This window comes from Ranitomeya imitator, chromosome 2, assembly GCF_032444005.1.
Source record: "Ranitomeya imitator isolate aRanImi1 chromosome 2, aRanImi1.pri, whole genome shotgun sequence".
Lineage (NCBI taxonomy): Eukaryota > Metazoa > Chordata > Amphibia > Anura > Dendrobatidae > Ranitomeya > Ranitomeya imitator.
Window position 1 is genome coordinate 63,303,207 of NC_091283.1, and position 12,775 is coordinate 63,315,981.

General features: G+C 42.0%; 1 protein-coding gene across 18 annotated transcripts in view; it reads right to left on the reverse strand.

Annotated features, from left to right (window-relative positions):
* ZNF185 (zinc finger protein 185 with LIM domain) overlaps positions 1 to 12,775 on the reverse strand; it is a 140,314-nt gene that overhangs the window by 74,417 nt on the left and 53,122 nt on the right. For all 18 annotated transcript variants that reach the window (XM_069746876.1, XM_069746879.1, XM_069746878.1 and 15 more), the window contains exons 6-14: positions 8,361 to 8,384; positions 6,569 to 6,634; positions 6,064 to 6,156; positions 5,751 to 5,831; positions 5,495 to 5,578; positions 3,681 to 3,722; positions 3,087 to 3,176; positions 1,948 to 2,016; positions 734 to 850 (exon numbers count right to left, since the gene is read on the reverse strand). In XM_069746876.1, coding sequence (XP_069602977.1) covers positions 734 to 850; positions 1,948 to 2,016; positions 3,087 to 3,176; positions 3,681 to 3,722; positions 5,495 to 5,578; positions 5,751 to 5,831; positions 6,064 to 6,156; positions 6,569 to 6,634; positions 8,361 to 8,384 — 666 coding nt within the window. The remainder of the gene's footprint in view (positions 1 to 733; positions 851 to 1,947; positions 2,017 to 3,086; positions 3,177 to 3,680; positions 3,723 to 5,494; positions 5,579 to 5,750; positions 5,832 to 6,063; positions 6,157 to 6,568; positions 6,635 to 8,360; positions 8,385 to 12,775) is intronic.

Below are 12,775 nucleotides of genomic sequence, written 5' to 3' on the forward strand. Positions count from 1 at the left end.
CAGCCTCTGGCCCATCCATCTGGCCCATCAAGAGTCACTCTCATTTCATCAGTCCATAAAACCTTTGAAAAGTCAGTCTTAAGATATTTCTTGGCCCAGTCTTGAAGTTTTATGTTATGTTTCTTGTTTAAAGGTGGTCGTTTTTCAGCCTTCCTTACCTTGGCCATGTCCCTGAGTATCGCACACCTTGTGCTTTTTGTTACTCCAGTAACGTTGCAGCTCTGAAATATGGCAAAACTGGTGGCAAATGGCATCTTGGCAGCTTCACGCTTGATTTTCCTCAATTCATGGACAGTTATTTTGCGCCTTTTTTGCCCAACACGCTTCTTGCGACACTGTTGGCTATTTGCCATGAAACGCTTGATTGTTCGGTGATCACGCTTCAAAAGTTTGGCAATTTCAAGACTGCTGCATCCCTCTGCAAGACATCTCACAATTTTGGGCTTTTCAGAGCCCGTCAAATCTCTCTTCTGACCCATTTTGCCAAAGGAAAGGAAGTTGCCTAATAATTACGCACACCTTATATAGGGTTTTGATGTCATTAGACAACACCCCTCTTTATTACAGAGATGCACATCACCTGATTTACTTAATTGGTAGTTGGCTCTCAAGCCTGAACAGCTTGGAGTAGGACAACATGTATAAAAAGAATCATGTGATCAAAATACAACTTGCCTAATAATTCTGCACACAGTATATTACATGATATAAATTAGTATATGGTAAATCATACCTTTCTTCTCTGACAACTGTGATCTTTGCTGGTTCGGGTTTTATTGTTGACTTTATGGTCTCCGGGGCGTTGCTTGTAGAGTAAGAAGTTAATTTTGGGCTGCTGCTTCTGTCAGTTCTGTAGATAGAATACAGTTTTGTGTTGTTTTTGTGGCGATCTCATGAGGTTACCAAGAATCCAAAAGTGATGGTACGAATATATCATGTTAATATAAGCATGTTATTGTAAACGTAAAGCCGTCCTCCGCTTTTATATCCTTTATAACTATCATTCTGTGCAGCAGCTGATGGGGCTCTGACCACTGTCAACAGCGAGTCCTGTTGTTTGAACCTTTTGGAAAAATGTAACGACTACGGTCTAGGAGCTCAGCTTGTAAGTTTGACACTTATTAAGTAGGATCTGTCCTCCACCGGACCACCAGGACAAAGCAGGCCACTGGACCACAATGGGCTATAATTGCCTCTAGGTACCAAGGAATTACATTACCACTACATCAGGAGGATGAATATCCAGTTGACCACCTGGAATCGTATGCTGAATGTTTTGTGCTATGAGTTTATTTCTTTTCATTATTTATCTACCAGCTTGCCGGTGCATTCTCCACAGGCTCTCATGCCATGCCATGTCATGTGGCCGCCAGCACCGTCCTCTGCCTGAGACCGCTAATGTTTTATCTAAATCACTCCCAGTCTTTTTAAGGGTCAGAACGCCCTGGTCCTTCTTCCCCAGCTAATGCCCAGCAGACCTCAGATACTTAACGGACCCCCAACAACGCACCTGAATAAGGAGCTATAGTTCCTTTCCATGAAAAGGTGCGCTTCAATGTAGTCTTCCAGTTTCAGATGTGGCTTGTAACTTGACCTTGGTTCTTGTCTGCCGCCCTGCCCTGATCTTCTGCTTTACAACCATATTGATAGAAGTCTACCACCCTTGGCTAGTCTCATCACATTTCTCACACCCCAAAGTTCCCACTCCTTAGTGTAAATCAAGCCAAGCCCATTTTCAACCCAAGAGGTCCGCCACTTCCAGGTAGACCTCATGGAATTACTACATGGTTGAATTTTATGTTCAGAGTGGATAATATTACTCGTGTTTCTAACACTGAATTTCTAGTTACACATTGTCAACTTCTACCATCGACAAGTCAGGGGATATTCTGGGGCACGTAAATTGTAGCTTGATTCATGAGTCATATTAAAAAACACAAAACTTACACTTGTCCGGAGGAGGCCACCTGTGAACTTCCTTGCTTTGCTTGTGTTTCTTTCCAGTGGTTTTCAACTCTAAAACACACAAAAAAAAGGCGTCAAACAACACAGCGTCAAGGTAAAAAATCTAAAGTAGGCTACACAAGAAGGAATATTAATATCATCGCTTCATTGTGATCATACAAGGTGTCACCTACCTCATCAAGACCACCCCTTTTAAATCGAAGACTACATGTGCCAGCTACAGAAATCAATATCTGGCATTTAGTACATGGATGAAACTGGTGTTTTTTTGTTTTTTCAGTTCTTTAATCTGAATAACAAAAGGGGTCCTAAGATGGAGAGCCCCTCTTTAATATCTATATGCCCCTACAGGGTATATGAAAAGTGGCTGTCTGAGTGGTACAATCTCTTGACATTTATTATATGTATTATATAACTAAAAGATTGTTTGGCCAGCAGCCATCTTGGTTGACTCTCTTAAACACAGGGGTGCTCCTGTGTTCTCCATGTGAGAGCCGCTGCTGAACATCTCTGGGGACAGCCTATCTTAGGGACAACAAAAGGAGCGGCAGTCCAAAATGGGACATGCAAGATCCTTATGGGAGCCCCCATATACATAGACTATTGGCCGAACTGTCAATATCGGTGGGTTCAGCTGATGTTCGTCCAATGTTTATGGGGGAAACGTTACTCTTAACGCAAAAATAGTACAGAGAAATACATAAAATAGCAACAACAAGGAGGCAATGGCTTATAATAAATTATAGGGTGTAAAGGGAAGGTCACATAAAAGATGACAGGGATGGACTAACCCTGGAATGACCCTGTTAGGCCCTATCGAAAAGCAGAGCAGAGGGCGAGCATCTGAACCGCCTGGCCCTATTATTTTCCCACTATCTGATATTCGTAATGTAAAACAAACCAAGAAATTCTGAAAAACAGTCCAAACCATAATAAGGAAAAATTCCATTTATCATCACATCAAAAAATATTACCATGAGCTCAAACCTCAATTTTTTCTCTCAATGTATTGAAGTCCTAGAGGTGAGACCCCCTTATACCATATATTGATGGCATATCCTAGCGGTATAAGTCCTGAACCCCTGTAATAAAGATTATTGGAAAATCAGTATAATACATACCTTTTATTATCATCGTATAGATATGAAGACAGGGTTTTAGGAAGCGTTTGACTCTTCTGGGTTGGACTGTTTTCTTCCTCTATTTGCACCCTGTAAGAACAAAATAAATACATACGGTATATGACTTCTGGCTATACTGTAAGGAAATCTGGGGTCTTTACAAGCACTTTCCGATGGAGCTTGTAAGCACTGCACTGAAACTGGCTGGATCGCCCTGTTATCTCCTGATCTGGGCAGCTTCTGAGTAACTGTGCTCCTCCGATACCACAGGGGCAAAGCAGCCTCATATAACAGCATCGTGGGTGCACGGTTTGGGACAGTGGCACAAAGATGTCACTGATCCAAGCTGTCAATCAAGCAGTGGCCATTCTCCTTCATGTTGAAAGGACAGGAGACGAGGACAGGCCTTGTAAGCGCTCTCCACTTTGGCCAAGAAATAAGGCTCCTGAACAGAGGACCTCACCTGGGAACTCAAAATTCCCTAAAAGGTTAAAAGAGTTCTTACAAGTTAAAACTGAAAAAAAAGTTAACAAACTATATTTTAATTAATTGTAATAAAATTGTAAAAAATATTGCACAAATAAGTAATTTCACCTTTTTGCCACAAAAGGGGTCGATGTTTCCTGTGTTCCGATTCTGAAATAAAATATCACGATCATAAATGTGACGCTATGAACATTTTTTTTTCAAACGCAATAGTAATTTAGTAATTGTCACCCAAAAATGAAAGGCTTGGTTTCCAGATTACCCCCGATATCACTTACTGTTTAGAGAGTGGGAACATATTGTATCCTTGAAGGGGCTGTCCAGTGAAAACAAGTTATCAATTATCCACAGGAAAAATGTTAACTTGTTGACTTCAGGAATCTCGTCGATCGGCAGAGAGGGACACTTTTATCCCATGTAGACAAGACGCTGTCAGAATCCTGGATAAGAGGCGCTGAGAGGGTTAATAGGACCGATATATGGGTCCAGGTATGTTAGGAATGATTAGATGAGATGGGCGGACTAGTCATTCCCACCCTCGAATCCAGGAGGTGCAGCTGAGCTGTTCATTCCTTGTCCGGGAGTGGAGGTGCAAACACCTCTGGTATTTGGGTCTGTGTATACAAGGTGGAGGACGGGTGTACGTTGCAAGAGGCCGAATATTGGACTTTGAATATTGAGCAGCTGAACCGCTCTGCTTCTCATACTGCTGGATGATCTCTATACCTTGTTATTACTTTCTGTTGGAAGTTTATAGAGTTAATAAACCTTCCGGTTTGGACAAGAAACTGGGTTCCTCTGTGACCGCTGACCATTACCGACTAGCTAAATCCCTACATCCTGTAAGAATGGAACGGGAGTACGTATGCTCAACCTGGGCTCCATTCATGTCCTATGGGGTTGCCGAGCCCCATGCATGGAACAACGGTTGGGCATCCTACCGGCCAAGTCCTTTTGTAACCAGGATAAAAAATCTCGTATGTACCGATCGGTGCAGGTCCCGGTAGTGGCACTCACACCGATCATCAAGTTATCATCCATCTTGAGGATGGTGGTGGATAACTTGTTCTAAGAGGACAACTTCTTTAATCTTTGCGGTAGCCCAAACTTATCTCTATCTTATTGGGCAAAGTTGTTACAAAATAAAAAGTAGAGTTTTGTTCATTCGATACGCGGCCTTAAAGGCTTCTGTTCTTGAATAATGAAGCACATGAAGTAGTCTATTTTTTAACTTTTCCTATGAATATAGAGGTAGGAGGGAAGCAGCGTTATTTAAGTATAGGTTTTAGATAAAAATCCAAACAAGCTACTAATACCAGACAGCTTCAATAATAAAATTGGTTAAGCAGGTCGCTTTGACCCATGGCCAAAATTCAGTGGAAATGGGGTTTTTGTGATCCAGGTCATTTTTATGGTAGGGATTGATTTCGTGATTTTTTTGTAATTCACTTGATCACTCTTCATAACAATCTAGAGTTAATGAAAATTGACACTTTAATACCTAAAGGATGAAATGGTGCGAAAATCAAAATTTGTGTTAGTCCCAAAAGTTTTGGCCATGACAGGTTATTAGGGATGTGTGAACCCTGTAAGTTCTGTGTTATTTATTTACGCATTTCCTAATCTCTTTGAGAGTGCCTCTTTTAATCCAATCAATTAATCCAAACAAAAGGGGGGAGATAATGAGAGAAGATGCAGATTAGATATGAGAAAAAACTTTTTGACAGTGAGGGTGATCAATGAGTGGAACAGGCTGCCACGAGAGGTGGTGAGTTCTCCTTCAATGGAAGTCTTCAAACAGAGGCTGGACAGACATCTGTCTGAGATGGTTTAGTGAATCCTGCATTGAGCAGGGGGTTGGACACGATGACCCTGGAGGTCCCTTACAACTCTAATATTCTACGATTCTATGAAGAGCTCACCCGCTGTTTCTTTTAGCTGCAGATATGACGTAGGATCGGTCCCTCGATGATGTGTTTCTTAATACGCTGCTGGCTTGTTCAGTCCTTGCAACAGCAAGAAAGCAAATTAATATACAATATCCATACATCCTATAGTGATAGATATGTGCAGTGATTGCACAATATATAGAAAACAGCTTTACAGGCAAGGACATTGCTGCTTGTAAAATTGTGCTCCTACAGTGGTACAGTCTATAAATTATTAAGCATTATTTACCGTGTGGCTTGTTCCTGTTGTGTATAAGGTGTCTCGTCATCCGACAGATCTGTAGATTTGTTCCTTACATTATAAGGCGCCCTGTCCAAAATAGCAAAATCAGTACCGCAATTATGATACCTTCCAAAGCCCACCAGCCCACCTCCCAACATTTCACTTCTAAATTGTGGGACATACCACCAATATTTTATCCAAATTTGCAAACACTAAAAAACTAGTTTGCAGGAAAGTCCCTAAACATTCAAGGACTGTTGGTGGGAATAGACCACCGGAGGATCGAAGACCACAATGTGGGGATGAGAATGTATCTTACAATTTCTTGTATTCGTCTGTGGACATCTTATGGCCTGTAGCCATGGGCACTCTTGGGAGGCTGTTTGATGTCCGAGGCTGGACTGTGCTGTAACTGAGATCAACACGTTTGGGGGTTACACAACTTTGGCTTTCTACAAGGTTCTTGTTCCAATTTTTATTCCCAATCTTGCCTCTTATACTCCTATCCTCTTTGTACAGCTGGAAGTAGCCGAAGTATAGGATCCATTCTTAGCAGATTTTAAGTTGCATAGTCACATAGTCATATAGGCTTCAAAAAGTACCGAGTCCCTGCTGTCTCCGGCCTCCACTACCTCCCTTTCTGCTCCCTATGCCTCCTGTTAGGCTATTGAGCTTACGGCTCTACTATGGCTTTATCTGCTGGCTATATACTTTGAATCATAATAAGAAATCTATACTTTGTACCAGAACTGGGATTAGATACATGTTACACCTCTATTGCCCCACAGAGCATTACATATAGTACATAGATAAATATTCATTACCTCTTCTGGAATCCATTGAAAGAAGTTGGGGTCTTTACTTGTGAGACAGCATTTACTGGCTGACCCCTACAATACAAAGGCACATTTTATCAATGAAAGGGAATGTGTCATCTCAAAATTACTTATTGCCTAAATCAGGTTTTTATATTTAATGTTTTTTTTCTTTTGCACTTTTACCAATGTTTTTTTTTTTTTAAAATCACATTATTTAATAAAAATAAGAAATCTTTCAATTTTCACACTTTCTACTGGAGCGGTTCCAGACTTATACTTCCTGTCGTTTCAGAAATTTCACATGCACATTAGAGGCAATGAACAGACTCTAGAGTCACAGACTCTATCTTTTGTATTGAAGCATCTAATGAGCATGTGCAAAAACCATAGTGAAAAGGGGGAGCAGAGGAGCTGTGACATCGCCTGTTGTGGTTCTTGGATCCTGTGTTGTCAGTATAGAGGTATTTTCCTGTCATTGTAATCCTGCCTGTGATAATAAGTCTGCTGAAAACTCTTCATGAAAAAAACAGGCAGTATAATAAAACTGCCCCATTGACAAATGTGAAAATTGCAGGATTCCGAATTTTTTTTTAATATACGTTTTGATATGAGGGGGAAAAAAAAACTGCCAAAATAAAAAAAATAAATGTAACACAGAAAACCCTGTGCATTTTCCATTGACATGTTCCCTTTAAGTATATAGCAATAAACAAACAGGTTAATTCAGGGGCAGATAAATCACATGGGCCCCCATGTACCTGGCCCCCTGCAAAATATAAATGGTTGAAGTCTTGGAGGCAAGTAAAGACCAATCCATCCATAATCCATAGTGTGTCCATGTTCTTTCGATGGGGATTTTTAATTTCCTCCTTTAACTTCGCTTTTTGGTGTTATATAAAAAGAGATAACAATCTATGATCTCAGCTAATACTCCAGTGTCGGACTGGTTTGGCAAAGGCCCACCAGTAACATTGATTTTTGGGGTCCACTGTTCAGCTATATGGAAAAATAACCTGACCCTAGTACGCAGATTTACTTTTGCTTCTATATAATAATTTATATGAATGATTAGATTACACCTTTTTCTGCAAATTATGAATCAAGTGAAATAGCATTACTCATTAGCACTTCTTCACAGGGGCCTACCGGAGGATTCTCCTGTTCTCCGGTGGGCCAGTCCGAGCCTGAATACTACCCTACTATAAGTCACTGGTAAGGCCACATCTAGTATATGGGATCCAGTTTTGGGCTTCATATTATAAAAAGGATATTGGAAAACGAGAGAGGGTTCAAATGCAACAACTAGATTATTGCTAGTTATGGAAGGCCTCCAATATGATGAGAAGATGGAAAAGCTGGACATGTTTAGCTTAGAAAAAAGACATATCAGAGGGGATCTCATTTACACGTATAAATATTTGTGTGGCCACTACAAAACACTGGCAAATGGCTTATTCCTTCCAAAGACCATACTGAGGACTAGGGGGCGCTCACTACAGGTGGAAGAAAGGGTATTCCGGCAACTAAGCAGGAAATGATTCTTTACAGTTAGAGCAGTCAGACTGTGGAATGGCCGACACTATAACAGCTTTTATGAAAAAAATTGCTGGATGATTTCCTTCTGGGTCATTTAATGACAGACAATGTAGAATTGGTGGAGAAAGGTTGAGCTTGACAGAGCTTTGTCATTCCCAACCCATGAACCTATGTGACTATGTATTGTTGTTTTATATTATTACGGTATATCAGTTACATATTGTGTTATGTATGATGTTACTGATTATAGAAGAGCACGTACCTGATAATGTATGATGGCGTCACCCTGCACAGATACAAGAAAACTCAGTTACTCTGCACAAGCCATCTGCTTCTAAACTTTCACAGATACAATGCACTTTACAAATATAGGAAACTTTGCCATAAATGAATCACAAATCCTGTAATTTACCCTACTGCGGGGTCAGATGTCGGATACCAGGGAATATAATTTCAGATAATCGGGTCCCTGGCAGCTTCTCCACACCTGCTGCCCTGTGTATATAGGGGGAGACCTGTCACTCAAGGGCAGCGGGCGGGGAGAAAGCGTCAAGGACCCGCCTCTCTGAGCAGTCTCCTGTGCAGCGCTTTCCCCTCCAGCTATTAAGTTGTGTTTTTCTGTGAAATGTCGCAGCGTTAAACACATATGCCTGAAATCGTGCAGCCAGTATCTGATACACGGTGCCCATGGATGGGCAGCAGGTAACAGTTGTCAGGTTCCCTTTAACTTCCTCCTTTTGGCATCTACAGGCAGTCAGAAATTCATTATTTAAGGGATCACCCTTTCACATTAAATGTGGTGGATAAAGTAGAAATTGATTAATCTTACTAATTTACTTTAATTATGGACGCTCCCTTGCTGCGTATTGGCTACATATCTATGTGCTGCATATCAACTACATACAGTTAGGTCCATATATATTTGGACAGCGACAACATTTTTCTAATTTTGGTTATAGATATTACCACAATGAATTTTGAACAAAACAATTCAGATGCAGTTGAAGTTCAGACTTTCAGCTTTCATTTGAGGGTATCCACATTAAAATTGGATGAAAGGTTTAGGAGTTTCAGCTCCTTAACATGTGCCACCCTGTTTTTAAAGGGACCAAAAGTAATTGGACAGATTAAATAATTTTAAATAAAATGTTCATTTTTAGTACTTGGTTGAAAACCCTTTGTTGGCAATGACTGCCTGAAGTCTTGAACTCATGGACATCACCAGACGCTGTGTTTCCTCCTTTTTGATGCTCTGCCAGGCCTTCACTGCGGTGGTTTTCAGTTGCTGTTTGTTTGTGGGCCTTTCTGTATGAAGTTTAGTCTTTAACAAGTGAAATGCATGCTCAATTGGGTTGAGATCAGGTGACTGACTTGGCCATTCAAGAATATTCCACTTCTTTGCTTTAATAAACTCCTGGGTTGCTTTGGCTTTATGTTTTGGGTCATTGTCCATCTGTAGTATGAAACGACGACCAATCAGTCTGGCTGCATTTGGCTGGATCTGAGCACACAGTATGGCGGCTCTGAATACCTCAGAATTCATTTGGCTGCTTCTGTCCTGTGTCACATCATCAATAAACACTAGTGACCCAGTGCCACTGGCAGCCATGCATGCCCAAGCCATCACACTGCCTCCGCCATGTTTTACAGATGATGTGGTATGCTTTGGATCATGAGCTGTACCATGCCTTCACCATACTTTTCTCTTTCCATCATTCTGGTAGAGGTTGATGTTGGTTTAATCTGTCCAAAGAATGTTCTTCCAGAACTTTGCTGGCTTTTTTAGATGTTTTTTAGCAAAGTCCAGTCTAGCCTTTTTATTCCTGATACTTATGAGTGGCTGCACCGTGCAGTGAACCCTCTGTAGTTACTTTCATGCAGTCTTCTCTTTATGGTAGATTAGGATATTGATACGCCGACCTCCTGGAGAGTGTTGGTCACTTGGTTGGCTGTTGTGAAGGGGCTTCTCTTCACCATGGAGATTATTCTGCGATCATCCACTACTGTTGTCTTCCGTGGGCGCCTAGGTCTTTCTGCATTGATGAGTTCACCAGTGCTTTCTTTCTTTCTCAGGATGTAACAAACTGTAGATTTTGCCACTCTTAATATTGTAGCAATTTCTCAGATGGGTTTTTTCTGTTTTCGCAGCTTAAGGATGGCTTGTTTCACCTGCATGGAGAGCTCCTTTGACCACATGTTTACTTCACAGCAAAACCTTCCAAATGCAGCGCCGCACCTCAAATCAACTCCAGGCCTTTTATCTGCTTAATTGAGAATGACATAACGAAGGGATTGCCCACACCTGTCCATGAACTAGCCTTGGAGTCAATTGTCCAATTACTTTAGGTCCCTTTAAAAACAGGGTGGCACATGTTAAGGAGCTGAAACTCCTAAACCCTTCATCCAATTTTAATGTGGATACCCTCAAATGAAAGCTGAAAGTCTGAATTTCAACTGCATCTGAATTGTTTTGTTTAAAATTCATTGTGTTAATGTCTATAACCAAAATTAGAAAAATGTTGTCTTTGTCCAAATATATATGGACCTAACTGTATCTGTGTGCCTTATATTTTCTACATATCTGTGTGCCATATATCCATGCGCCGCATATCTGCTACATATCTGTGTGATGCACATCTTCTACATATCCGTGTTCCACATATCCATACCTCGCATATCTGCTGCATATATGGGTGCTGCATATGTGTGTGCCATATATCCATGTGCTGCATGTTGGCCACATATCCGTGTGCCGTATATCTGCGTGCCATATATCCATGTGCTGCATGTTGGCTACATATCCGTGTGCCGTATATCTGCGTGCCATATATCCATAAGCCACATGTTGGCCACATATCCGTGTGCCGTATATCTGCGTGCCATATATCCATGTGCCGCATGTTGGCTACATATCCGTGTGCCGTTTATCTGCGTGCCACATATCCATGTGCCGCATGTTGGCTACATATCCGTGTGCCGTATATTTGCGTGCCACATATCCATGTGCCGCATGTTGGCTACATATCCGTGTGCCGTATATCTGCGTGCCATATATCCATGTGCCACATGTTGGCTACATATCCGTGTGCCGTATATCTGCGTGCCACATATCCATGTGCCGCATGTTGGCTACATATCCGTGTGCCGTATATCTGCGTGCCATATATCCATAAGCCACATGTTGGCTACATATCCGTGTGCCGTATATCTGCGTGCCATATATCCATATGCCGCATGTTGGCTACATATCCGTGTGCCGTATATCTGCGTGCCATATATCCATAAGCCACATGTTGGCCACATATCCGTGTGCCGTATATCTGCGTGCCATATATCCATGTGCCGCATGTTGGCTACATATCCGTGTGCCGTATATCTGCGTGCCACATATCCATGTGCCGCATGTTGGCTACATATCCGTGTGCCGTATATGTTGTGAATTCTGTGGCAGAGCTCCCTCCTGTGGTCACAAGTGGTACTTCGGCTGATTCTCTCTGTGAGCTTCCGTTGGTGGAGGAAAGTGGTACTGCGGCTTCTGAGTTTCCTTCCTCAGGTGATGTGGTGAAGTCGTTAGGTGCTGCTCTATTTAACTCCACCTAGTGCTTTGATCCTGGCCTCCAGTCAATGTTCTAGTATTGGACCTGTTTCCTCCTGGATCGTTCCTGTGGCCTGCTGCTCTGCATAGCTAAGTTCCGCTTTGCTATTTTGTTTGCTGTTTTTTCTGTCCAGCTTGTATATTTGTTTTTTCCTGCTTGCTGGAAGCTCTGGGATGCAGAGGGTGTACCTCCGTGCCATTAGTTCGGTACGGATGGTCTTTTTGCCCCCTTTGCGTGGTTTTTGTAGGGTTTTGTGTTGACCGCAAAGTTACCTTTCCTATCCTCACTCTGTTCAGAAAGTCGGGCCTCACTTTGCTAAATCTATTTCATCTCTACGTTTGTCTTTTCATCTTAACTCACAGTCATTATATGTGGGGGGCTGCCTTTTCCTTTGGGGTATTTCTCTGAGGCAAGGTAGGCTTATTTTCTATCTTCAGGCTAGCTAGTTTCTCAGGCTGTGCCGAGTTGCATAGGGAGCGTTAGGCGCAATCCACGGCTGCCTCTAGTGTGGTTGGAAAGGATTAGGGATTGCGGTCTGCAGAGTTCCCACGTCTCAGAGCTCGTTCTATGTTTTTGGGTTATTGTCAGATCACTGTATGTGCTCTGACCTCTATGTCCATTGTGGTACTGAATTACCTTATCATAACACGTATATCTGCGTGCCATATATCCATGTGCCACATGTTGGCCACATATCCATGTGCCATATATCTGCGTGCCATATATCCATAAGCCACATGTTGGCTACATATCCGTGTGCCGTATATCTGCGTGCCATATATCCATAAGCCACATGTTGGCTACATATCCGTGTGCCGTATATCTGCGTGCCATATATCCATATGCCGCATGTTGGCCACATATCCGTGTGCCGTATATCTGCGTGCCATATATCCATAAGCCACATGTTGGCCACATATCCGTGTGCCATATATCTGCGTGCCATATATCCATAAGCCACATGTTGGCTACATTTCCGTGTGCCGTATATCTGCGTGCCATATATCCATAAGCCACATGTTGGCTACATATTCGTGTGCCGTATATCTGCGTGCCATATATCCATGTGCCACATGTTGGC